This window comes from Pyricularia grisea, chromosome I (genome assembly GCF_004355905.1).
Source record: "Pyricularia grisea strain NI907 chromosome I, whole genome shotgun sequence".
Taxonomy (NCBI): Eukaryota; Fungi; Ascomycota; class Sordariomycetes; order Magnaporthales; family Pyriculariaceae; genus Pyricularia; species Pyricularia grisea.
This window is the reverse complement of record NC_044973.1, coordinates 4,995,140-5,020,990: the sequence shown is the minus strand read 5'-3', so window position 1 is coordinate 5,020,990 and position 25,851 is coordinate 4,995,140. Positions and strand designations below refer to the sequence as shown.

Genomic DNA, 25,851 nt, shown 5'->3' with positions numbered 1-25,851 from the left:
TAGCGGCCCACTGCATTTTTAAAGCCCCGCAACGTTGCAAACATTCTTTAGACTTTCGCAAATACTGCGGGGAAGCTGTGATTGCTTTATTCTGCTTGCTACATTCTGTTAATTAGTGGTGTTTTCCATCACCTGAATATTTTCCACTGCGGCCAGGCGGATTCGGAAATCTTACGTACGTTGAAAGAAAACCTTAGTCAATCTTGCCCGCTATGTCAAGTTTGGGAAGGTATGTGTCCGGTGTCCTGGGGACTATCAATCTTGTCTAATCGCTACGAGGATATGCTGCTAAAGTAAAAACTAGCCACTCGATGGGGTTGAAAACTGGACAATGTATCAATGGTGAATCGGGGTGAAATCTTTCATTCATGCTTAAACCTGAATAGTATGTAGTCCTTGAATCTTTGAGAAGCGAAGCCAGATCTTCTGCGACAATTTGTGCCAAAGTATACCCAAATTCCCAGCCACGCATAATAATATCCCATGCACAATTACAGTCCGAAATCGTGGGCCTCTGACGACCATAAAAAAACTTTATCGATATTATTATCGTCGACCTTGGCGTACAGCTTTTCCCATTCGGTAATTTGATATATCGCCGAGCCTAAAGCAAACAATTTTTTTTTGGTACATATTTAATTACTCAACATTTTCCTGGGGTAAAGCCAGCCAATAACGCATTTCGTACGTATATTGCCCAAATTTTGGGTATACGCCTTCAAATGCAGCACTCGCAAAGTCGCAAAGCATAAGGTTCATTTTGTCAAAAATAAGGGTGTTTAGGGTGGAAAAATCGCCCCAAAAGATTTTGCAGGAGTGAAGATATTGGACGCCTTCGACCATAGTAAACGCCATAGTTAGGCATTGTTCGGTAAATGGTCGCATATTTGCTTCAATGAAACTCCGCAGGTCACATTCGCGCGTTCGATACGAAGCGCAACAACGTCGCCCGTTTTGCTTTTTTTTCAAGACCGAAACATTGTGTAATGCGTGGATGGTTACCGAGGGTTTGATAAATGGTATGTTCACGGGAAAGGTCCGCACTGGTATTCTCTGCTATTGACAGTTTTCCGTACTGTTCGCCGTCAAGCCATATCGAGTCTAATTTCCATACAGTGGTTTGTTCTGTTTTATAACAATATACGATTGAATGGCAGGTGTGTGTGATGGTTTCGACGCGACTGCAGACTAATTACGCTGTCTTTGACAGTGGTATTTCGTCGGTCGGAGTTCGTAGAATTTTTGGGAAACTTTATGTTTGTAAAGGGATAAAATATCAACAAATTTGCAGGTGCTGGGGCAGCGGTTTTAAGTTTCTTGCCCACGGGTACTACATGCTGCAGCTTTCCTGATCATCCTGCACTATCACAATCAATAAAATTATGAGGCTTCGAGGTAACGACGCCTACGTGAAACAGTGAAAAGTCGTGCCCAGGGTTTGCTAGCTGGCGTCGTAGTCGCTAACATCTGCCACGCTATATGGCAGTCTGTCTCGCAGTTGAATCACTCAATGCGACACCAATGAGCCTGCCGGCCGTATTTCCCGACGAATTGTCAAATATACGACTTTGCAACAAAACAGGAGGCATCTTGCTCCCCGACCCTTCCTTCCTCTCCCTCCCATATTCCCATCTCGACTTCGAGCGGATTACGTTCTATTTGACCGTTATTAGCGAGCATAGGCTGCCTACTTTGAGTGCGACACATCGTGTCCGAGAACGTGCTTCTGCTTGGCCTGCTCGAAACGGTGATGTTCGATAGCTACATGGTCCATGCGCGCAGACGATACTCTATCCGAACCTCTTGAGCTTACCAGCTCGGTAGACGCAACAGCCGGGACAACTCCAGTCCGCAAACCGCGTCGAGCCACAAATCGAAGGGGACGAGCATGGGGCGGGCACTTTTACTCAGGGCAGGCCTTCGGCTTCCTCCATATTTCGGTCCGAGCCGACAAACGTTGCTAATCTTTCGGCCGGTACCTTGCCATCCGCAAAAGGTATGACCACCATCGCCGGCAACTGCTTCTCCGACAGTGATCTTTTCTGGCAGGAGCCTTGGTTGGTGAGGTTAAGATACTCCTGTTGAAATCGAGTGCTTACTACGCCATTCGTCCACCACGCGATAGGTCGACTGTGGCTTGTAGACTTCGAGAGGGGGCCCGGGCGACGCGCTTCAGGAAACGTATAACCCATTTTAAACACGATAACCAGTTACACGATAATTAATTCTATATTTAAAAGCCAGTATAACCTCGTCAAATCATTTGTCTTTAATGCTTTGAATTATAAAAACGTCCTTTAGAAAATTGCAGTATGTGAAAAATTCAAATTGCATTTCCAATATAAATTCTACTTCGCAAATAACAAATGACCCTGTTTTTGTAAGGTTAAAAAACCACCAATGTTTTGGTAATCCCATAAGCGGGGTCGATACTACTTGTAGGGCCGCGTGTAGCTTTTGCGACAATATTTGTGCGTAAAACATGTATAATTTCGCTATAATCGCCGCAATATATGCTCCAGTTTGGCGCTTCGACAAATCCACAATGCCACGTTAGTGCACCCAAACCTGGGAAATATTGGCTTTGCATGCTCCCATTACGCCAGGCGGTTTTAACCTCCTCGCTAGTCAGACCAGTCTGGTTGGCGAGGGTCTGCATGGTAAGCTGTCGAAGTGAATCAAGAACACGCCTCACAAGATCCGACTTTTCGCTTTTTAGTTGCAACGCGTTGGTGCCGACAATGTGCTCGCCGCGCTGATCAGCAAAGCTTCAACCCAACCTCACGGCGGACTCGAAAGCCGTTTGGCCAGCAACATTAACTATTGTCGTATCGACTCCAAGTTAGAGCAGAGTCCTCGCCGCATCCTCATTGTCGTGGTTGACGGCTAGGTGAAGTGCCGTACACTCGTTCATGTCCACCGTGTTGACGTCAACCTTCATCTCACAGACGAGGTATTTGATGACGTCGAGATATCTGCCACAAATTGCGAGTTCAATGCGTAAATCGCCACTGGACGTAAATGAGCTCAACTTTGCTGGTGTATACGATGACGATGAGAAAAGCCGCAGGATGGCAGCATTGCCCATATGGATAGCGCGGTCGTATGGAGAACAGCGACCACCCATACTCGTAAAAAGGATCCGCGCCATGTTTCAACAAAAGCTCGGCGGTGGCCAAGTGACCATAATTTGCCGCTACCCACACTGGTGAATCCCCTTTTGGCGCTGCCGCATTTAAGTCGACTTTGTATTGAATGAGAAAGTTCAAAACTGCCGTTTGATTCGTGACTGCGGCTGCAGATGCGAGAGTGGGATACTTTGAGTGAAAGTTCGGAGAGGGTACCGCATAAAAATCGAAAAGACCCTTCAGCTGCTCAGTTTGGCCCCCGAGTGCCATTCCAATGATGCATCGTTCTCGCAAGTCGTCAGACATGCCATCCCACTTCGGCAAACTGAGATGAAACGGCCAGCTCCATTGTGCCGAAGCCAAGAGTGTTCGGCCAGGTAGTTTGACCGATTGAGCCAAGTCCTTGAAGTATGGCTCCGCCTCCTCGAATCGACTTTGGCCCAGGAAGGCTGTCGCTAAAGCTTCTTTGTAGGCATCCGTCTGTTCGGACGCAGCGGTTCTTCGAAGGGCCAGGATAACATCGCTGGCAAGGCAAAACAGGTCCTCGTTGCTGCGCTCGTAATAATCATCCAAAAGCTTTGCTGGCTGTTCTTCTGGAGAGGGATCCTGGGTTTTCCAAAGTCAAGCTCCTCCTGAGCCAACACCAGGAAAAAGGTTATGCTTTTGCCTAATTACGTTCAAAACTTCCAATATACGTCGTAATATCTTCGAGAAGTAATTTCAATTTTTGATTTTAGTTTTTTATTTATATATGACCAATATAAAAAAAGCAGTACCGCGCACTTCCTCAATAAATATTTGGGAAACTTATAGCCGGGTAAAAAGCTTTCACAGTTATTTTTGTGCCTCAAAAATAATCGTTGCCGCATAATCTTCCGGCGTTGCTTTCCTTTTTTTTTATAAATTTTTCACCGGGTGGACTTTAGCGCTGCTCTTCTTATCATTAACCGGCGGTGGGAATTCTCCCCTGCAATTTATTCTGCAGGAAGATTCTGAAGCGTCGGGTTCCCCTGCCCCCGCCCAAAAGTGGCAACAATTGGCGTAACAGTCTTCATAATTATCCGCGCCATCTAAAAAATATAATCGAGTTAATAAAATATGTTACGTAGTGTAAATAGTTCGAAAGGCCTCCATAATTCCTATTGCAAATTATAAAGCTTATACTTGCATGTTTCCCGACGATATAATTTAGCACTAATATCGCGGTTTTGGATAAAATGAGCTTGACTAAATGAAACCAAGGCAGCTATTATGATAGCTCGATTGGAAAGCATTTTGGCGAAAGTAATGCGTAAATACTAACCTGGAAGAACGAAAAGTATGATTCCAGGAGAAATAACTGTAAGAACGGACATAAATTAAATTTTGGCTTCGTCTTAAGATAAAATGCAAACTTCTTACATCTTTTCAGGATACGTTGAATGCTTTTAAACTATTTTAACCCTTGGGAATAACACTGAAAAATAAATGGGCTGGGCTAACATTAGACTATGGCATAAACTATATTAATTTCATTTTCGGTAATAATGTGATTATTTTTAGCGTTTTACAAAAGCTTTTATCCTGAAAACCTTTTACTGTTTGCGGATGCTTTTTAGGCCAATTTATTCTGCCAACACACCTGACTTAAACCGCTTAAGCATTATTACGGCGCTTTTATATCTGGGCTTTTTTACTTTTTCCAAAAAAAAACATGGAGAGCAAAATAAAACAGCGTGGTAGTCTCAGGGCTCATCCCTAAACGGCGCGATCCCAATTAAGCTGTGGCTCAATTGGTGGCTTTGCTTTGTACCTGTGGGTCCAAACACAAAGATCACAGCGGTTCAGGTCTGAGGACAACTTGTCGATTTTCGCCGCGTGTGGAGGTGATTTCGCCAATTCGGCGACCGACACTCCGTTATAATTAATTAAATAAAACTCGTACAAATATACGGTTTGCATATTGGATATAGCAATTAATAAAATTATTAGCAACGATTTAATTTATATTTTTAATCGTTAAATTAATTAAACTGGGATATGGGTGCCTTTAATTCACGTGTGGAGGTTGGGTTTTTAAAAAAAAAGTTGGACTTTTTTAATTTGTTTGAATTATATTTTTATTTTTTGCATATAATTGAAAAATCTTTGCCCGTGGGGGGTAATATATATATATATATTATATATGTAAATTTTGGTTAATATATTATTTAATGTAAGGTATTAGATATTTGGAATAGGTAAAATAATAAATATTTTTAATAAATTTATATTCGAAACGGGTTTATATTTTTACCAATTTGAACAATGTTAAAATTAAAATTTCAACGATTAAATAATCGGTGTGAAGAAACGTTTATATAAAATTAAATTACAAAAATATATAATACACATAATTTTATATAATAAAACGTAAAATGAAGTAAATATTATATTTTATTTTTTATTGATTATAAATTAATTAAAATAATAAAAGTGGCTTTATTTTTAAAAATACTTAATATAACCGTTTAATATATATTAATAAATATATTAATTATTAAATATTTATACAATTTATTTAATTTATTATATATAAAATAATAATATATAATAATTAATAAACGCGTTTTATACGTGGATATTAATAAAATTATACACATTGTTTTATAAAAATAAAAAACTTATATATGCTGTTATTTATATATAAAATTTTGAATAGGGCGTTAAAATTATATTAATATTATTTATCTTTATTTTAATTTATATAGAGCGTATATAAATATAAGGGCCTTATCATTAAAAAGCCTTAATTTGAATTTTACAACAGTATTCTATTATATTTTTAACGTTTTTATTTCATTAAATATTTATTAATAAAAAAATACACAGTTAAAAAAGTGTATCGCCGTTGCACATACAGTGCACGCACAGTGCGTATACTGTATAACCTCAGTCACACGCGGCGATAATCGACAAGATGTCCTCAGACTAGAACGGGCGCGATTTTTTCGGCCGATTTGATTGGTCGAAAAGCCATGTGGCTGAAAGTTACATGGAGCGCCCGGTCCACCCTGCAACGCAGGGGGGTCTAGTCTGAGCATTGAAACTAACAGCGTGGCAAGTATTTACGTATACCATTAGCATTTTCACCACGAAAAGTATTTGTCCAAAGGCCAAACCATTTAGCAATCACTTCCGGATAACCAGGAGCTACTGTTGAAAAATGGTCTACCCAATATTAACATTGAACAAATACGTTTCAGGACCTTTTTTCGCCATAAACTCCCCTATTTTATGACGCTTAACGTTTAATGCATGACGCATGACGCACAACGCACCGCAGAACGCATGTAGAGTCTTTTTAATTGAATCTTGCCGCCTGGGGCCCCTAACGTCGGCCAGTCCGTGTTTTGGCTGCTAGCTTTTTTTGTTAATTTATGCGATCTGTTTACCTTGGGCCCGAAACTTCCCGCAAAAGGTGGCCTAGTGCAAACAGCCGTTATAACAGCCAAGGTCTGGAGTAAAAACAACTACGGGCTAGCCTGAGGTAATTGTTAAATAGTCTGATCCTTTGTTCATCATAATGTCGCTCCCAAACATTGCAAAATCAGCGCGAAATGATTTCGAACTGTCAATTGTTGCTAGCCCATTAACCTTGGCAAGTTTACCTTTTGTCCCAAAAAAGGTTAATTATTAAAAAGAACAAGGAATAAGGCGATGATGAGGTAAGTTTAAAAACCTCCGTAATAACATATTTGGAAATTGGAAATCCGACCGGTATTTTTTAAATATTGGGATTGAGTTCCTCAAAAATAAAACAATTCTTACGAAAAACAGTAATTTTATGGCAGCATAGGGGAGCTGCGTTTGAAACTAAAAATTCAAGTACCGGGTACGTTGATGTGTTTTTACGGAAAGTTTCCGCGGTGTTACTACCGCTAACTCCAGTGACCTAGCCAGCCAAATTCGGCGACATTAACACCAGGTTCTTGACTTAATTTGTAAAGGTTGAATGTTGTGCAATGGTCCGTCTTGGAAAGTTTTTCTTTGTCTAAAGTTCTAGCCTATCTGTTTATTATAAAACATTAAACGTAGAAATACTACGTGGTATTTATTGAAGGTTCAGTGGAAGATTCACCTCCCCAAACCTTGAAAAACTTGTATATCAATAGCCACGCTGCGTCGCGCGGCGGAAGCGATACACAGTGCGGTAAAAACAGCACACCCTGAGCTAGTAACAGGAAACTCTATACACATGAGGTTAAAGTCAGCCGTAAAATCTGGATCTCTGGTGAGGTTAACGAAGGTCAGCGATCCGTCATTACTGCCGCGATGTGTCACTAATATGCACATACATGGAATTTGTACAGAGATTTTACGCAAGCATACAATATACTATACCCCTAATCCTAAAACGTATTAGCAGTTTTTGCCCGCTCCACAACCTGTAGCTGATTTACTTGATATTATATGGGGTTTACTATAGATTATGCAATTAAGTAAACGGATTGGGAGGTATATTTATTTGTATGCAGAACCCATTTACTCTATGTACCCCAAAGGGACGGATCGCTGCTGTAATGACAGGTCGCTGACCCTGGCCAACCTCACCAGAGGTTAAAGGTTCGACTAGCCGATTTTAGCCCTGGCGTGTGTGAGCCCTTATGAAACAATAAACCATTTTACATATAATAGCAACTGAGAAGAAAAGAAAATGGACTTCGATACCTCCATCTTGTATAAGATGGAAAGAAAAATGACAAGGCGTGGAATAGCGCAAACCACTGCCTAAATCTCGGGGAGAACTTGTGTATTTTGGCTGTGAGAATGAGACTTATTACCCCAACAGGTCACATTGCTCGCTTACTCTCACATCACCACCTACGAAGTAAGAACCAGGGTCCACGGCGGCCTCTCGATTTCGATCAGTTCACCAAAGCATTTTGTTTTCTTCCAGGACTTGTGACAAGCGGAAAATCTTCACTACTTGATTCCACAAATGATTTCGCTCCAAAGCCCTCGTAATCGCACTGCTGTGCACAACCCCGCGTGGGGAAAGGCCAAAGTTGTTGGCTTGACCCTTCAACATTCGCGGCGTAGGAGCGGCACGGGAAGTAAACCCGAATCCTCAACCAAAGAAACATGGCTTTGCGCATCCCGCATCCCCGCCATTCGGGATGCTACGCTGAATAAAGTTAAGCGTGAGGACGCGATCAAAGATGGTGGCTGTAACTCCTAGATTCTTTGCTGCACAATGGCGGCGCGGGATGTCAAATCTTATGCTCTTTTCTTGGCTGAACAGCCTGCGTATGCGCGTGTAAGCCCTACGTTATGGCCATCTCCGCATCCAGTATGGTCCCCGGATGGGTATTATTTCGCCCCTGAGCCATGGTTGGAGATCTGAATTGCAACGGTGAATGGAAATTGCGTTCGGGGTAAAACATCTCCCCGGAGCGTGGGACTCGGGTCATCCGTCGCCTTAGATATCTTACGGCAGTAAGCTTAAACACTCTTGGCCCATTGAACAGTCAGCAGCGGTTTAGGCTAATGTTACGAGTGGGTGACGCTGAGGGATCCTTTGACCACAGCGTCGGGGCTATTGGTGCGTCAAAAGTAGGAGTGATCCTCCCGGACGTACACGCATTATCATGAACCATCATGTTAGGTGTAAGCCTTGATGATGCACTACAATTGTGTCTTGTTTGGTGTTAGAGGCAAAAGCCTCGCTTGATGAATGTAATGGGAAAATGGTGGATGTTGACCGCAGCACTGCAAGCATTGTAGCGATGCTGTTTGGTTTCGGTCGAAATTTTGGACCCTGAAGGCTCGTTAGAGAAAAGTATATGAATGTGAGTGTATCTCCTTGACTTTCATCAAATACAAGTCCCTCAGAACTAGCTTCGAACAGACCTTCCAAGCCTTGACAACCTTCATACGCCTCCGGACAACAGTTCTCCAAGCACACGCAGATTCTGTCCAAAATGCGCTACACCACTCTCCTTACCACCCTCTTGGCTGTGGCCACTGCCACCCCGGTGCTTGTCCCGGACGTGACTTCTATCGATGAAGCCAGCAGAGGTATGACAGACATGAACTCATTCTCAGCGCACTTTCAGAAAACACCTTGTATTTGTTGATACTGACAGGTGTTCTTTTTATTCCCTGATCTCCTGGTTTAGCCGAGATCAACGCCGCCTGCAAGAACATTGACAAGTACTGGGAATGTGTCGACGTCGGCTGCGCGCCCATCGTCCCGGTGTGCATCGCCCCAGTCACCTGCTCCATTATCTGGTGCTGAGCAGTGAGGAGACACAGAGGTCGGATAGGGAGTTCTGGTGGGCTCTGACGAGTTTACAAAGCACCCAGAACGCCAGGGTCGATGGATACGTTGTGAGGCGTCAATCCAGCTGTCAAGACCTCGAACGTGTTTGTCTGAAATGAGCGGGTCAATATATTCTGGGTGCAAGTTGAAGCAGTAAAAGGCTTGTGGGTTCTTTCTTTTAACTTTAGGATAGCCTTTCAACAAGGTTAAGCTCTAATATGCGTGATATGACAGCGTAAATTTGTAATCTTTATGCTTTTGTCGTTGTCGTTTACCAGCCTCCAATACTAAATTTTAAAAGGTCCAGGAGCATAGTATTGATACCAAAGCTTGACGTCAACTTCGGACATGCTTTGATAAGGCAGAGGGTGACAAGGTAGAGAACAGAATATTATGATCAATTTCGCTAACAAAATCTTCCGTCAACCCGCCTGTGAGCTCATCTGCTAGGATAAATCAGCTTTGTTTAAGCTTTCCATGGTGCTCTTTCCCTATCTGTCTTCACACGCTTTTCCATAACTCAATACTAACATACAAGCTCAATGGCTTATTTGAGTCACGAATCCTTGGTATTCGGCAGTTTTGGTGCTTATTCCGGTTGATTTATGCCGTACTTGTGGAAATGACTTTCGATAGCCAATTTGCTCCAATGTAACCTCTCTCTCGCAATACGCCATTCAATCCTACAAGTCAGGATATAAATCAAAACCTCCTATCCTTTTTGCTGCACTGAAAAAAGTCTAACTCGCTATCATGCTAGTCTTCAAGAGGCCTTTAGGATAGGGAAGTGGCTCTCTGCTGCTTTTTACTCCTCATAGAGTTAGCACCGTGTTCACCTTGAACGCCAGCCCTCTCGTTACAAGAAGTGGGACTAATTGGGTCTTTACCGTTTGTTGGAGGAAACAAGTCCTGTTGTTGCAAACGAGCAACCATGGTATGCTTTCAAGATTTCACCCAAATACTTCTGTACTGGCGGAAGAATCTGGGTTTTGTTTTTCGTAACCAAGAAACCAAGTGGTAACCCACACGCTCATCCATATCTAGAATTCGCATCTCTCGCCAATTCTTGCAACACCGGCATTATGACAAAATGCGGGACTGGGCAAGAATTAAAGTATAAATCAAGGTTTCCCGCTATTTATCCGAACGCTTGGAGAGCCTTGCCCAAACGGTTATGGGCCGAGCGGCTTTGTTTCCCGGTGACGTCGTTTTTATTCGTATTTCTTTTCTAGGTCAGGGTAAAAGTGGAAGCTTGAATCTGAGGCGACAGGGCCAAAACGCGTTTTTTTTTCTATTCATTTCTTTTCCGTTTTTTCAGCGAGAAGACAGACTGAAAAGTATGCGCCAGCTACTAAAAGGCTGCTGCTTCGTCGTATCGAGTCAGACCATTGGGCAAGAAATGTCGATGCAGAGACACATGTAAAAAGGTCACTTGGAACTTGGAAATTGGAAGTCGAGAATTCGAGTGTGAAAGCTGCTCAGGTTCACGATAAAGTCCTACTTGCTATAAAAAGGGTTCCCGCCAATTCTAGACCAGAGGCTTCCAAAATCGCACTCAACTAAGCACCTTCACCACGAGCTGCAGCAACCCCCAATTATGCGGAGGCTTGCAGATCAACGTTGAGGTCGTCGGGGTGCTCGCAGTACTCGGAGCGAACACCCTCAGCGCGGCAAGTAGTATCGATCTTGATTTGACCCGAGAGGCTGGAACTACGAAGAATCAAAGGGAAATGAGTTAGCTGTCTTGTTCGCACACATACACACTCTTATTTACCAAAAGAAAAAAAAAATAGCAAAGGTTGAGTGATAGGGTGCCCCAACTTACGTGGTCTGGTGAGTGATGGTCAAGTTGTACGTGTTGGCTTTGGTGTCGACTTCGTTGATCTGGAACGAGTACTGGTTGTTCTCCACGCCGCCGTTGCAGGTGAATGCGGTCGGGCTGAATGCGAGGGCCCCGGAGCGGTTGACGGCCGAGCAGGCGTAGGAGGAGGTACCGGCGACTTCGTGCGAGGTGATGGTGAAGCTGATCTCGTTGACGACGCCCTCGACGAGCTGGTGGAAGGCCTTGAACTTGCCCATGACAACGGTCTCCTTGGAGGTCGGGGTGGAGCTGGCTTGAGGGGCCGGGGCAGCGATGGCGGCGCCGAAGAGGGCGACTGTGGCGGCGAAGTTGAAGCGCATCTTGAAGTGAATTGGTGAGAGAATTATTAAGATATCTTAAATCAATAAAAACCTCTTTTTTTTTCTTTGGTTGTAGCTTTGGTATAAGGACTGTGTAGTGTAGTAAGTGATTGTACAAGCTGAGACTGGCTTGGAGAGCAAGAAGATTGTAATGATCTACGATGGCAGGAAGCAGCAATTGTATTTATTTACAAAATATGGTTTCTACCCTTGCCAGGGGAAGCTAGGGGCATCGCTGGTTGTGTTTCCAATGATGTAATAATTTTAGATGTGGTTGGGGTGCTTGACTTGCTGTTAGGCGGGCCGTAGTTATGCGCGGGCCTCCAGATCTGCAGAAAAATACGAGAAACACCCAGGGTCTAAAGCAACTTTGTCTTGATCGATCCATTTTTTTTTTTCCAAACTGTAGTTTACGTGGCAATGCTGCCAAGTAGCTCTGCAATACCGGGCAGTGATCTACTCGCGGAAATTATGTGTCGATTCTCTTGAAAGCTGTGCGGGAAAAAGAATCTGGGGTTGACAATCATTGGGATTGACATTGTATCTCAGCATGATGATTGCTTCAAGGGCGTTCTATAATTAATCGATTAGCGGTTGCGGATCAAACGGTTGACGGGTCAAACGCGGGTTCCCGCACTTTTGATCCAGATGCCATTACATAATGCGAAACACTTGTCAAATTCAGCCCATGATCTGTACCTTTTTTGGTCGACATGTATGAGAGCAAGTTACAGTTACCATTAATTATAGTGCATCGAGGAGAAATTATACGTCGCCATTTCCTGAATTGATGGTCGGTCAATTCCCATTAGAAATGGATTCCACTTCTCCTTTTTCCGGAGGGGTTTGAGGGAAGAACCAGAAACTTGGAAACTGCGGCGAAGCTGAGATTATGTTCAAGGCGGCGCTGCTGGTTTGGGCTAGAAATCGACAGAAGGACCCGCAAAATACGGATTGTCAACTGCGCCACAACTTCATGCGTTAGCCGCAAACGCCATGACTCACGAGAGTTTTCCCCCTTAGCGCCTCACTCACCGCCACACCGAGGCAGGCAGGACATGAAGCTGGCTACCAGTTCGACAAGGGGTGAAGTCACGTGCTAGTGTATATATCAGCAAGACCGGCGTAATAATATGACTACAAACAATAATCAATACCCCCGGCACCAATAGCCTGATTTGATGTCTGTCTCTATTCAACGAGTGGGTTTTTTTTAGAAGAAAAGAAGAGAAAAGAATTCTGCAACAATGCCCATAGATCCGGTGGTCGTCGTTTTCAGGCTTTTGCCTAAGCCAACGCTGGCTGTGTTCGACTATACACAGAAACGGTAAAAGAATTCGATAGTTTGTTTGTAGTCCATTTATGGAATGTGCTTTATTTTTGTCGACAGAAAGCCACGAGGTGTATCCGCATACCATTTCGCCCCGGCTGCATTGAAGAGCCTTGTAACAGTTCTTGCACCAGCTTTACCTGTCACTCGGGTATTTTTATGAACTCTATATAAACTTGTCACGAAACATATTCCAGCAAGGGTTAGCCCCCTGGACTTCTTGGCGATACCTCTCAAACTGCATCAAGCATCTCTCGTTCTGTCCTCTTTTTCTTCTATCCCCGTGGCTGTTGCACGAGCTTAACAATCCAAAGGATACTCTTGTTATCCAAATACATGTTTAAACGAGTGGTCTGAACCTGAATCAAAGGATGAAACGAGGCTGGATAATATCTTCATAACATGCCATTCTCTATTGTTGGTCTACTAAGCGCCCCGTCGCCGCATAGACTGGTCAGTGTCACATCGATGACCACAATGGAGATTTTCCTTGTCCCATAAGAGAACTCAACAAAGTTCAGTTTAGCTGCCGGACATGCGAAAGCTCCCGAGAACCCGGAAGAGACGAAGATGCTGTTCTGGGCAGTTTTGCTGACGCCAAGTGCCTCAGCACCGGCCACTCTCCAACTCCAAATCGGAAAGGGGCCAAACCACATTGGATACGTGGTGTGTTACAACGCAACCCCTCGAGTCTTTGAGTTGTTCTTGAGCTACGGGTCACTTAAGGCCGTTTTGTGAGATGACCACAATTTTCCAAGGCTTCGTCAAGGAAAGCATCCCAACTACAACTTGTGGAGAGCTTTTTCACAAAGATGATGCGCCGGGGCACGCCTCTTTCACCAAAAGTCCGCGTAATGTACCGCCCGTACGATCCAGCATCTCTCTCATGCATCATGAACCTGGAGTAGTGGACGGGTGGTCTTTTGAATATCGACATTATCAGGTTGAAGGGTTACTGGGCGGGTTGTTACAAAACACGAGGCATGCTAGTTAAATGGTATCACTGGGCATCCGCTGCTCTTCTCATCTTTCAGCAATATGTCCTCCCCCGCAACTTGCTTCTTGGGCATACTAGTGAGGACTGCAAAGTCTGCGATGCGAGGCGGAAAACTGTTCAGATGACCTTGCGAGACACTCGACGTCGGAGACGAGCCCCCGGCCAGCTCGAGTTGGATATCACTCGGTCATGTCTTCTGCATTCTTATCGGGAGAGTCGCCATTCGAATATCTCAATGCTGCCCTCAGGCCTATACTTGCCCTCTGGCTGCGACCGTGAAAGGGGGACTTGGGATCCTTTTCTGGTAAGTTTTTATTGCCTGATGGAAAGAAAAGTGCTTGACGAACAGAAACAGGCGTTCGAGATCTCAGGCGTTTGCCCTACGACAAGAACTTGGAACAAAGTCTCCGGGGATAGCAGAAATATCATCACAGGGGCCGAAGATGCATCTCATCACCTATCGACAGGCAGAGTAAGAACTCATCATTCACATTGCCATCGATGGAAGCCATGCTTCCCATTCTATCTGGTCACTTTCTCTTAGTCAACCATATACCATGAGCAACAACAGCCGATGATTGATGCCACGGTCTCAACTGTCCTGTCGGCGTTGACAAAGCGCGCCGACTGACTTGGATGTTCTCAGCAGCAGGAGGCGGCGGACCCTCCAGCTATCGGCTTGGACAAGACTGGCGGCAGCAGCCTACCAATAGCAAAGCAAATGCGCCGGTAGAAGGCGTATTCTCAGCCACTCTATGCGTCCCTGGACGTCAAATTGCGAATGGGTCGGTCTGGGTGGACGAGGTAGATGGGTTTGGCGCCAACCAGACCTTTTGCACCGAAAGAAATCTCAGAGTTTCAGGGTCTGTTTAAGGTTTGACCGTGTCGCCATCCAAGCGATCGATGGGGAGCAGCGGTAATAGCGATTGCTCAGAGGACTTACTACATCACTGCGCAAGCGCGGCTCCAAGGGATGCCCCCCGCAAACATCCTCGAGCAAGCCACGGCACCGAGAGGCAGCGACTCGCATCACTGCAGAATCCTAACTCCTCCATCTTCAGATTTGCAGCGTTGGCGGGCAAAAGTGCGGCGTCGGGGAGCCTGCCAGTTCAGTCAACTGCTGGGATGGTAGGTCCAGGACCCGACATGAAGGGGGGGAAAGGTCATGTCAGATTGCGACATTGGGAATTTAGCAGGAAAGAAAATGTGCCACGTTATCCATCACCAACGATTGGTTATCCAACACCCTTTTCTCAACCACACAGTCTATACGTGTGGTACCGCTACCACTGGTAGTACCACCACCAATATTATTACCAACAGCAGCCAGTGGTTAGGTTTAGGTGCCTGGGATAATGAATGGCTGTTAGCGGTTAGGATTCGGATTATTTCAGGAGAGCGAACAAAAAGGTTGCGATACGTGTCTTTGAAGATTGCTACTGGGTGGACCAGACCACAAAAGGGTGCTGGCTAAGGAATCGTGGGTGATCGATAACCTAGCCCAAAAAATAAATCGAAAAAAAAGAAAGAAAAAAAAAGAAACATGAATCAAGGCGAGTGGCCGCTGCCGACATTAACCCAGGAAGGGGTTTTTTTTCCGCCTATTGACCTTACCGAGACATAGCCGAAAGCAAATCTCCCGGGTCTGAATCGAGTGATCTATGCACAAGCGTTCACCTGTTGTTTTCCTTTTGCTCGCTCACAATAAAGACCAAAGTGCTATGAAACATACAAATCAAAAGAAAATAGTCAACTCCACGCGCTGATCATTTGGACTTCTAGCCACTATTCCAAGAAACAGCTGTTTGCTGGGAGGATGAAAGCCCACTTAGTCTTCTGCAGTTCAAGGCGATTTGCAATCAAGTTCCCACGTGCGTTTCAAGATGCCAAGGCATGGCGACGAGTTAATTCTGGGGAACCTCAGACCTGTACCAGAGATTTCTAAACGGCGGCGTGGTAGACCACTGAACACAAGGTATACTGGTGGGTGGGGGGGTTCAGAAGTATCCATGCAGCCACGCGAAAGACATAATTGTGTGGGGTTAATTATTATTCAGCTTCTGGCTTTGCTGGGAAACCTGGCCATGCATTCATGTTCCTCTTTCATGAGCTTTTTGCTGCCGGTGAAGCCGAGGCTCATCGTAAAGTCTCGGGTCTGACTAGCTATAGTTTTAAAATTCGTAATAAATCTGGTACGCATACGACTCGTGAAGCACAGGACTTCGGGGAAAGGATCGCGAAAAGACGGAACCCCTAAAAAGGTAAGGCTTCAGGGGGCATTTCTTTTTTACAACGAAGATGGAACTTGGAAACAACTGTCAGTGGTGTTATTTTGTCTTTAGGGGCGCGGGGTGGGCACGCGTTACCACGTGGAGACGATAGGACCAACCGAATTTGGCAAGCGATCGACCGAAAAGCATGGTAACTTCAGCGTGCTTCGTTATGAGATCCGGTTTATCAAGGGTGGACCCTGTAGGCATGGATATATTCAATGTTACCTTGGTACTTAAGCGAAGAGAAAACGGCCTGAGCTAACGGTTCCTCGGCAGTTCGCTAGGACAATAGCGGCTCGATGCTCATCTTAGCAGTTCTGAGCGGCTGAAATCTTTTTTTCTTTTGTTTTCTTTGTTTCGTCCCGCCAGGCGGACCAGCAGGTCCGCTTCTGACCCTCTTTGTTATCAGCAGTAATTGGAAGCTGCCAGCCCTAAACAAGCGAAAGTGAGCGAAGCTTTTCAGCAGTATGAATAAATGAGTATGTATTTGATATATGAACTTTTTGGTGGGTAAGGGGAGGATAGCGAAGATGAGCAAGGCATTAAAAACTGGGGAGTTGTGCACAATGGTTTCACTACTAAGGTAACAGACCAGGCTAATTACTGAAGGAAAGCACCTTGTTCCATGTAGTTTAATATAAAAAGACAGATCTGATGATAAGGTGGACTGCGGAACGTACCGGTTATTGTTCAAACTCAAAAAAAAAGTAAAGGTTGCATTAATTGGACTATTCCAATCACAGAATTAAAAAAGTGTTAATGGTAGTGTTGCGTTGCACCGTCTACTAGGAATGCATTAGATGATGCCTTAAACATTCCTAACGTCCTAACGAGTCTTGCCAAGTTTATACGATAGAGAAGGCATAAATAACGAATGATCTACCGGTGGGCTCTGTCATCCCATAAATTTGTACCGCAGGCTGACATTAACAATGCAGTAGCTCTGACGGCTAATGCAGGGATGACAGCTCTTGTTGCTCCACAAATGCTTAGGCGACACCAGGTACCTGGTTACGGAGTACACTACATACAGAGTGGTAGGCTGAACTCTATTTTTCCAAAATACTTCTCAAAGTAGCCCATATGACCTCGGAGAGAACTTGGACGCCGAGATTTACCCCATATGTATCTTTGATTTGTCCGGATATCGTAAGCGAACCGGTGAGGGCAGGGACAGGCAGTTGCCAAGGGAGCTGATTGCTTGCATTATGGTTTTTTTTTTTTGCTTTCATATCTCTTCCCAAGGTGTGGGACTTACCGACAATTCAGCTCCAGTGGGGGCCCAGAGAGTGAGTGTCTGTGTCCGACAGACCCGCCAAGAATGAACCACTTTAACATCCGGTATCCCCGTGGTACGAGTCTGACAAGCATCGTCCTTGCATCGGTGTGATGTGATATCGAACGTGAATCAGGGCACGTATTCTCGACTGCGAGTAATGAGCCGGCAAAGGGTGGGATTAGATCAAGATGAAAAGTATCTTTTTTCCTCGGGGAATATCGCGTGCGGCCAGATCTAGTCCTTTCTTTTCTTTTTTCTTTTTTTTTTTCTGGCCTTGAACTTTCTTAAGGTTGGGGTGGCCCTACGAAAAAAGAAAGCAAACGCCATTGTCATAGCTGAGTGTGACTAGTCTAGTTTGGACCTAGACCTAGTTTCTCTTACACTTCCAGACCATATTGGTCTAGTTCAAGCACTAAAATTGTATTTTAAGACTGTAGAGTAGTACGAAGTAAGAGCTGAAAAGAACGAGAAGACGCACTTGTAAAATCGCAAAGCATACAAAGAAAAAAAAAAGAGAAAGAAAACTGGGTATGTTATCTATCAGAGTGGCTACCTTTGTGGATATTGTGGCAGTCCAAGCGCAAAGAACCCGCAAAGCCCCTCCTCTCCCCGAAAAATCGTGGCGACACGCCCTGGGTCTCAAGGTAACTATGAATGACACGCATTTTCGAAATCGGAAATGGGGCCCAGGAAGAGAAGTGGGATGGTTTCTGCCATAAGTAGAGAGTAAATATACAGCCCTGGGGCGCCGCCACGTTTGCTTGGCGGGAAAGTCTTTGTCTGGGTTGTTAGCAGCGATTCTTTTTTTCGCCGGCTGCAGAGCAGGCCTTTTACGGATTTTGCTTCTTATTATTGATATCTCTTTTTTCTTCTTTTTGGATCGCTGCTTTTCCTATTCAGCCCGACGAACTCCAACAACGTCTTTGTCGATCTCATCCGAATCCCGCCCCCGCATCGAATCTCTCGAGAAGGGTTTCCAAACCCATATATCCGCCCGTCATGGATTTCGTCTTCCCCGTTGAGACCGTCTCGCAAAAGGCCTTTATCGCATTGGCGGTGGTCTTTACTTTCATTGCCACAGCATCGCTTGGGCTGCGGCTTATGGCCCGTCGGATCAACCAGAGGGCGCTGGGTTTGGATGACTACTTGGTGCTGTCGTCATGGGTGCTTCTTCTCGGGTACCAGGGGATTAATATCTCAGGTACGACATCCGGTTCTCTCATCGGCCTAGGCATCAAGCTGACCTGAATTGTGAGGGAAACAGCCGTAATATACGGCGGCATGGGATTCCATGCCAAGGAAATCGAAACCAGATTCGGCATCGTGCCTGGTGAATCAAGGTTCATGAAGGTAAATATCATCCGCTCAACAATGTTCACAAATATCTCATCTTGTAAGCTTGGATATTAATTCTCACAAATTATTAGTACTTCCTTGCCATGTCGATAGTCTGGTGTGGTAATCTCGCCCTCACCAAGGTCGCCATCTTGGCACTCTACTGCAAGATCTTTACCATGCGCCCATTCATCATTGCCGCTCGCTGCGCCACTGCTCTTGTCATCTCCTGGTGAGTTCTTTTTTATTGTCACCAACATCTGCATAGAAGCCCACTATCGACCAGAATCTGACCAAACGATACAGCACCACCATCATGGCCATTGGATCTTTGACCATCTGCCGTCCCCTCGACTTTTTCTGGAACAAGACCATCGCCGACGGCTACTGCGGCGACATTTCAGCGCTATGGATTGCCACGGCATCCATCAGCCTCACGACCGACTTTATCGTGCTCCTCCTCCCGATGCCGCACCTGTACACGCTTGAGATCAAGCGATCCCTCAAACTCGCCCTCTTCGGCGCCTTCAGCTTAGGTGTTGTGTATGTAACCCCTCACGCATTTCCTCTATATACATCTCTCCATCCCCCCATCACTAACATTTCCACCACCCCCCCAAACAGCACATGCGTGATCGGCGCCGTCCGCCTCTACATGCTCGCACACTACGACCCGTCCGACCCGCCCTACAACGCGCTGCCCATGATGCTGCTGGGCTTCATCGAGCCGGCCATGGGCATCACGCTGGGCTGCGTGCCCGTGCTGCGCCCGCTCCTGGACCGCCGCCACTCCAACGAGCGCGTCCGCAGCTCCAAGCTCATCCCGCTCTCGTCCTACGCCGCCTCCACCGCCGGCGTCCAGTCCCGCGCCACCAGGTACCACCAGACCATCGACAGCAGCTCCGAACCGCAGCTCTACCCGCCGCCGGGCGCCATCACGGTCGAGAAGTCGTGGGACGTCTACAACTCCACTCCGACGCCGACCAGGGAGACGTGCTGAGGAAGCAGGAGTTATTTTATTTTTATTTTTGTCTCAAAAGGGTTTGCGAGACCTGCGCATTCAACGGGTCGCCTCTTGTTGCTACTTCTTTTCCTTTTGTATATTTTTGAGGGGGGCTTGGGTCTTATTCATATTTTCTTTTTTTCTGCAGGCGGGCTTTGTTTTCTTGGGAAATTTTCATTCGTATCATCCGCTATCGTTGTACATCAATGGGCGGCCACCTTGTTTTTCTTAACTCTTAAACTCTAGTTCAACCAAACTTCGTCTCGAAGTAATCTTACCCTTTTTTTTTCTTATCGAAAAAAAAAATTCATCCTGGAGATCACACAAATTTTGCATCGCATCGCTCACAACCATGAAACAGTTTGTTCACTGTTGGCCCACCAGCTCTCGGCCCCGAACAGACTAGCAGTCTTGAGCAAGAACAAAGAGAGAAACAAATGATAAAGAAAAAAGACCCAGAACCGACGTCAAAATCCCTGAGGTCGCCAAGAGAAGAACACAATTAGCCACTAGGGGGTAGGACGAACGGGAGCGCCCGTCGTGGCGCACCGACGAGGCCTAAAAGGCACGCGTGAGCAAACTAGGGCGCCACACGCCGCAAAGAACCCGTGCCGGGCGAAAGCATACTTTTTGTGTTGACTTTGTGATTGTTTTTTCTCGTCTTTTTTACCAAAGCTTCCAGCTTGTGTTGGCATGAAGGAAAGGAAAATACGGCTTTCTAAACAAGTCGCAGAAATTAAAAATCCCCATTTTGCCACATAAATCATCCCTCAGCGTCGTCACTGTCGAGATCCTCGAGGTCCAGGTCATCCTCGCCAAGAGAATCGGAAGCTCCGTCGCTGCTCCCCTCATTGCTCGCCTCTGAACACACCCCTGACGCCAGGTCCTCGAACTCGGCAACGCCCTCTGGGACCGTAAACTCGTGCGGCTCAATCTTGCCAAGATGTGTTGATAACTTACGGAATCGCAAATATCGCATAGAACATTATGTTTCTTCCACTTATGGCAGGGCAACTGTTCGGTGGGCACCTCAGTGGTCATTTCCGCGTCCTCTCCCTTCTTGCTAAAATCGACAACATCTGCAGAGACCACAGACGGGTAGTTTAACAGTGCGATTATCTCAGGCGACTGGTTAGTCAATTTTGCCAACTGCAGTGGCGTAAACTCTCCGGCTTGCTCTCCTTGTCCCATGCATCATGTTGTTTGAACGACTGCTCCATGTTCAAGCAGTTGAAAATTCCCCAACCCGTTGGCTGCAGCATAATGCAGTGGCAACCGCCCCATGGGCCCTCGGGCTTTGTCAACAGAGCAACCTTCATCAATGAGGAAGCTGATAATGTTCACGGTGGGGCTGAATGACGCCGCTGCAATTGCGTCCAGCATTGCACCTTTGGGGGGCAAGGTTTACGTCGGCACCACTGCGAACTAGCAGCCGTACGAGGTTTTCTCGCTGGTAGGATCCACTAGATTCATGATCCAGGACAAACACGGCCCTTATGAGTGGTGTACCAAGAAAGAGTTGGCACATGTTATTGACGTCCGCGCCAAGGCCCAAAAGAGTATGCACAGCGTTCAGAGCCTTTGAGTCAGACGAAGCATAGCCACACAGGACTTGTAAAGCTGAGCCTGTTTGTCTAGAAACAATTTCGGCGTTCAAACTGGGCTGTGCAACCAGCAGGTCGAAGATGGGCCAGAGTTTTCGATGTCCAGCTCGAATCAGAGGCGAGTTATTGCCCTTGTCCACTGTGTTGTAATCAGCCACGGCCCGAAGTAAAATCGAATGCAGTCTAAGTTGCTCTCTCTCCCGAAGGCCATGAGGGCTGTCGAACCATTGTGATCACGACTTTCAACATCGAGGAATCGGCGGAACTTAAGAATTATCTTCATGATTTCTGGGCTTGACGATATAGCCTTGTGTAATATACTCTTCCCGTGCTCAAACTCGATATCGAGTCTTGCCCCAGCCTTTAGGAGCATTCGAGGCTTTTTTGCCGACTGTTTGTAAAGTGCCTCTGCCAAAGGTGATGATGGGACTCTAGCTTGCACGACGTCCGGATCAGCCCCTGATTGGAGAAGCAGCTTCACAGCCACACCATCTTCTCCGTGGCTGCATGCGAGAGAAAGAGGCGATAAGTAAACTTGACGCCCTTTTTAGTATACCGGTCCCAGAAAATTGACTTTTGGCTTCGCATCCTGCTGGAGGAGCTCTTTGATGACATCGGTGTTTTTTGCCCATAAGGCGTGTCCCAGTGGTGCCCAACCTTCTTCAATGCCCGCATCAATATCGGCTCGCTGATCGAGAAGCCATCGTATGACTGGCAGGGTGGGTGGATCCAATTCTTTTCTGCGAGCCACCATCGACGCTTTCATGTTACTGGCTGAGCTGCGCGCATCGACGACCATACCATTCTCGACCAGGAAGTCAGCCATCTGTAAAAGTGACTTCACATCAAAGCGAGGGTGGCATTGCATAACAAAGGAGTAGCAGATCAAATGTGCTAAATGGCTGATCGACTTTGTATCCCAGTAGCAAGCGAATACAATCGCGGTTGCGTCCATAATTTATGTCGCGCCTGAGAGGTGACCATACGCCATCTGTATCGATTGAACTCGGGTCTTCTCCGGCCGCCATGATGGCTTTGAGTGACTTTGAACAGCCCAGTTCGCATGCTATGGCCAAAGGTCTGTCGTTATGATTATATTCTTGAGTTTTGAAGTCATCATAAATGGGATCTCGTCGTTGTACCCATCTTAAAAGCTTGGAGATCACTTCCCAGTTGCCGTGTAGTGTTGCAAAGCGCAATGCTTTCAGCAGGCGGCTGAAATCAATGATGGTTGGATGCTGAGCCAGAACTTCCCATAACACATCCAGATGTCCAGCTATGGACGCACCCTCGAGGCCAATGGCACGTTCTGCCGAGTCGGTAATATACTCGGAATTTGCCAGCAGGACTACCACAGTTCTGGTATGGCCCAAAACAGCTGCCAAACGCAGGACTGGCCCAAGTACAGCTTTTTCCTGTCGAGCTTTCGGCTTGTAGCTGTGGTTGAGCAATAGCATAATAAGCTTGTCCATATCTTGCGAGGCAGCTGCAAAGAGAATCCTTGTCAAAGGGTTACTCGTTGGCGAAGCCGACTGCAAATATCCATCATCAACGAGCCCTTCCAGAGACAGAACACTGTGACCTTCAACTTCAGTGCTTCGACGTTCCGGCCTGAATAGTGAACTCTTCGGGAGGAGTTTTACCAACTCGAGAGCAAAGTCTTGGTTACCAGCTCGAACTGCGGCAGCAAGGGTCATTTCCATGTTTGATTGCTGGCTGTCCCATACTATAAAATCATCCGACTTGAACTCTTGCATAGCCTCTTTTTTCAACGTGATTTTCTGGGCTACCTGGGCGGCAAGGCATTCGATCATTATTGAGCTGTATGACTCTGTATCTTCAGAGCATCTTTTCCGTGCAGCCTCTCGGGCTTTCCCGTAGTTGAGCAAGCCTATCACTGTTAGGACAGTGATTGGCGTTTGGGGGACTGACCCTTGACGTCTAAATGGGTCGCTCATTGCCCAAAATGCCTGAGCCCAGGGTTTAAGTAAGATGTCTTTCTCGTTGTCAAAAACAATTGGAATCAAGACCTTATCGATATGTTCTGGGTCAAATTGGGACAAATGATACGAGAGAGACTGCACCAACAACCCGAGAACCGTGTCACCTTCAAAATCCATAGGAGTGACAGCCTTAGTGTGGTCAAAGCTCCTCTGCCGTAAACTTTTGCAAAAGCTTTCATATGCCATGACCCTCTCAGTCAGTTCATTCTGAGTGCTACGTAAAGTAAGCATCGCAATGCAAAACTGAGATATCGATTGGTGTGAGATGCTTCGAGCTTGACTCCAAATCCATGTTGTGCCATGGTCATGCAGCTTGATGATCTTGGAGACCTCAGGTCTTATCGTCACAGTATCGTACTGGCAGCGGCCAAAGTCCACAAGCACGTGCAGCCAGTTGTGTATATTACACTGGGCTACCTGTAACGTGATCGAGTCGGCAGAAGCCCCAGGGTCGGCTTGCCTCGCCTCAAATGCTCTCTTGTACGCCAGAAGAAGAGATGGCTCTTCCAGAGTCACTGGCCTGAATCCGCACAGGATCAACCCCAAGACAAGTATCAGGCCATCCTGTCCATCCTTGGATCTCAGAGTCCGGTCAAGAACCAACTCCGGGGTATCGGACAAGCTCAGCGCCTCTGCTCTACTGGAAAATTGCAATAGGGTTTGACGAGTTGGGTTCCGTGGCCACTCAATATCAGCTTCTAGCATTCCAATGACCGAGCAACCGCATGTGGCCTCAAGTCCCTCTAGTCGTCTCTGGCGTTTTTCTATGCTTGCCCTCGATTCTGCAGTAGTACAATGCATTGTGAGACGTGCGATGAGGGCTTGGGTGTCATAAACAGATCTACTGTGACGAGTGCGACCAGTTTTCCTTGAAGCCAAAGTCGTAGTGGCTTCGAGAACCTGCAAGTCCGTTGGGCTACCAAAATTTGGCGTTGTTGTCAGGTGTAGGATCAATATCAAGGCTGGGCCATGGCAAAAGCTCATCCAAGACGCAGCTTGGATTGTTTGTTGTGATCAAAACTTTCAATCGCCTTTCCATTCGTGCCGCCATGCGGCTAAAGAATGCAATGAGCAGTTCACGACTGTCTGAATCACAGTCATCATAGCCGTTAAGCACTAAAAGAACTGTAGTTTCATATGGAAAGACCCAGAAAATAGTTTCCAGAACTGATAGGCATGATGTAGGGCTTGAACCATCTTGGAAGAGAAAGCAACACTCGAGGTTATTGATGTTGTTTGATTGCTGGAACCAGCGAGCGCGTTGTTGCCATGCATTGATTCGCAGGGATGGTAGTAAGGCTGCTATAGAAGACCGTTGTGAGTCCTTGGAATTGAAAGTGAACGAGTAAAAAAAAAACATTCTTGAACCACATATTCCCGCATATGCGGAAGTCCTGCTGCCCGTGGATTAGTATTAAATCTGCTAGGTTCCTAGTGGCCTAGAAAGAACTGCCGCAAAGGTGCAGTATATCTACGCCGGGCTCAGCGGCCACTGGCGGAACCTGGGGTTTCCATAGATAGGGAGACGCGTGGACTCCAACAAGCATTCTGTCTGCAAGAGCGGAGACGTCAAGGCCATGAGTGCTGTTTTTGTTGGCAGCCATTCTGGATCGGCAAACCAGTCCAGCAGGTCTAAAACAATGTTAGTTCTTCACCGTGGAAAAACCTCAGTCCAAGCCATGAACAACTGCGGGCTTGGCTTACCTCTGAATCGTTTGTTCAGAATGGCGATTAGGTTGACTTTCGACGAAATCTCGTCATGGGGATATAAGATCTCGTCAAATATACCCAATGTGGCTTCGTATTGGCCAAGGCAATAGCCCTAAAAACCTTATATATGTCAGTCGCAAATGCATGTCAGTTTTGGATATTAATTGACCAAAGTAGCGTGGGGGTTGCAATTCCAGAGGCTGATAATCTGCCGACATATTGTAGCCTTGCATCGCACAAATAGCCCGGTTGTCTCAAATATCGTTTCTTTCAAGATTTCTATCGATCGTGCTGGAAAGCATGGTAGTTTGCCATGTTGTCTGAACGCAACCAGCTGCAACAAGATTAACCATGTCCTCAAAGCTCTTGGTACGTGGACTAAGGGGCGAGCTTACTATTCGTGGTGTGTGCCAAAATATCCATGTGTACTTAGAGGTAGCGACAGTAGCCAAGGAAAAGGCCTTTCGATTGGTGATATACGGTCAGACTTTGAGCATCATATATAATATGAAGAGGATAAACTCAAACCTCTTTGACCAGAATCGACCGAGCTCATGTCCTATTAGAACAATGGCGTGCTTGTTGTTTGACTGTCACATGTCAGACTGAACGGGTTCAAAAGGCGCTCTTGGCAATATTCACCTCCAAGCCAGGCCTACTGAGGCGTAGCAATGCATCAAGCAGTCGTGTTGCTTGCTCATAAAGTGATTCCCGGATGAGTTCCA

At 46.1% G+C, this 25,851-nt stretch overlaps 9 protein-coding genes across 9 annotated transcripts; 4 read left to right on the top strand and 5 right to left on the bottom strand.

Annotated features, from left to right (window-relative positions):
• Positions 1-639: 639 nt before the first annotated feature.
• PgNI_06536 (uncharacterized protein) lies at positions 640-1,250 on the bottom strand (the record flags this gene model as incomplete). The annotated part of the gene is made up of 2 exons (XM_031126559.1): positions 640-1,043; positions 1,145-1,250. Coding segments are annotated over 2 exons (510 nt in total), but the record flags the coding sequence as incomplete, so codon positions are not given.
• Positions 1,251-2,545: 1,295 nt separating this feature from the next.
• Positions 2,546-2,890, top strand: PgNI_06535 (uncharacterized protein; the record flags this gene model as incomplete). The annotated part of the gene is made up of 3 exons (XM_031126558.1): positions 2,546-2,552; positions 2,638-2,660; positions 2,720-2,890. 3 exons carry the CDS (start codon positions 2,546-2,548, stop codon positions 2,888-2,890), a joined length of 201 nt encoding a protein of 66 aa, XP_030982527.1.
• PgNI_06534 (uncharacterized protein) lies at positions 2,843-3,151 on the bottom strand (the record flags this gene model as incomplete). The annotated part of the gene is made up of 1 exon (XM_031126557.1): positions 2,843-3,151. The coding sequence occupies one exon, from the start codon at positions 3,149-3,151 to the stop codon at positions 2,843-2,845; it is 309 nt and encodes a 102-aa protein (XP_030982529.1).
• A 5,888-nt stretch (positions 3,152-9,039) lies between these two features.
• Positions 9,040-9,647, top strand: PgNI_06533 (uncharacterized protein). Its single transcript, XM_031126556.1, has 2 exons — positions 9,040-9,167; positions 9,269-9,647. The coding sequence occupies exons 1-2, from the start codon at positions 9,071-9,073 to the stop codon at positions 9,385-9,387; spliced, it is 216 nt and encodes a 71-aa protein (XP_030982480.1). The 5' UTR covers positions 9,040-9,070; the 3' UTR covers positions 9,388-9,647.
• A 1,216-nt stretch (positions 9,648-10,863) lies between these two features.
• Positions 10,864-11,699, bottom strand: PgNI_06532 (uncharacterized protein). The gene is made up of 2 exons (XM_031126555.1): positions 11,237-11,699; positions 10,864-11,121 (listed from the first exon to the last, which is right to left on the bottom strand). The coding sequence occupies exons 1-2, from the start codon at positions 11,590-11,592 to the stop codon at positions 11,007-11,009; spliced, it is 471 nt and encodes a 156-aa protein (XP_030982526.1). The 5' UTR covers positions 11,593-11,699; the 3' UTR covers positions 10,864-11,006.
• Positions 11,700-11,859: 160 nt separating this feature from the next.
• On the bottom strand, positions 11,860-12,377 carry PgNI_06531 (uncharacterized protein). The gene is made up of 2 exons (XM_031126554.1): positions 12,292-12,377; positions 11,860-12,165 (listed from the first exon to the last, which is right to left on the bottom strand). Exons 1-2 carry the CDS (start codon positions 12,331-12,333, stop codon positions 12,049-12,051), a joined length of 159 nt encoding a protein of 52 aa, XP_030982515.1. The 5' UTR covers positions 12,334-12,377; the 3' UTR covers positions 11,860-12,048.
• A 6,093-nt stretch (positions 12,378-18,470) lies between these two features.
• On the top strand, positions 18,471-19,806 carry PgNI_06530 (uncharacterized protein; the record flags this gene model as incomplete). Its single annotated transcript, XM_031126553.1, has 5 exons — positions 18,471-18,672; positions 18,736-18,821; positions 18,899-19,038; positions 19,113-19,349; positions 19,431-19,806. 5 exons carry the CDS (start codon positions 18,471-18,473, stop codon positions 19,804-19,806), a joined length of 1,041 nt encoding a protein of 346 aa, XP_030982520.1.
• Positions 19,807-20,572: 766 nt separating this feature from the next.
• Positions 20,573-24,121, bottom strand: PgNI_06529 (uncharacterized protein; the record flags this gene model as incomplete). The annotated part of the gene is made up of 5 exons (XM_031126552.1): positions 20,573-20,764; positions 21,248-21,552; positions 21,639-21,872; positions 22,071-22,239; positions 22,400-24,121. 5 exons carry the CDS (start codon positions 24,119-24,121, stop codon positions 20,573-20,575), a joined length of 2,622 nt encoding a protein of 873 aa, XP_030983127.1.
• Positions 24,122-25,299: 1,178 nt separating this feature from the next.
• Positions 25,300-25,795, top strand: PgNI_06528 (uncharacterized protein; the record flags this gene model as incomplete). The annotated part of the gene is made up of 2 exons (XM_031126551.1): positions 25,300-25,495; positions 25,746-25,795. Coding segments are annotated over 2 exons (246 nt in total), but the record flags the coding sequence as incomplete, so codon positions are not given.
• Positions 25,796-25,851: the final 56 nt, after the last annotated feature.

Bases quoted from the DNA above. Each gene is read 5' to 3' on its own strand.
- PgNI_06532 (XM_031126555.1), bottom strand. From the start codon at position 11,592: ATGCGCTTCAACTTCGCCGCCACAGTCGCCCTCTTCGGCGCCGCCATC. The intron at 11,122-11,236 runs GTAAGTTGGGGC...GATTCTTCGTAG, and splicing joins ACCATCACTCACCAGACCAC to TTCCAGCCTCTCGGGTCAAA.
- PgNI_06533 (XM_031126556.1), top strand. From the start codon at position 9,071: ATGCGCTACACCACTCTCCTTACCACCCTCTTGGCTGTGGCCACTGCC. The intron at 9,168-9,268 runs GTATGACAGACA...CTCCTGGTTTAG, and splicing joins TATCGATGAAGCCAGCAGAG to CCGAGATCAACGCCGCCTGC.
- PgNI_06531 (XM_031126554.1), bottom strand. From the start codon at position 12,333: ATGGTAACTGTAACTTGCTCTCATACATGTCGACCAAAAAAG. The intron at 12,166-12,291 runs GTACAGATCATG...GATTAATTATAG, and splicing joins ATACATGTCGACCAAAAAAG to AACGCCCTTGAAGCAATCAT.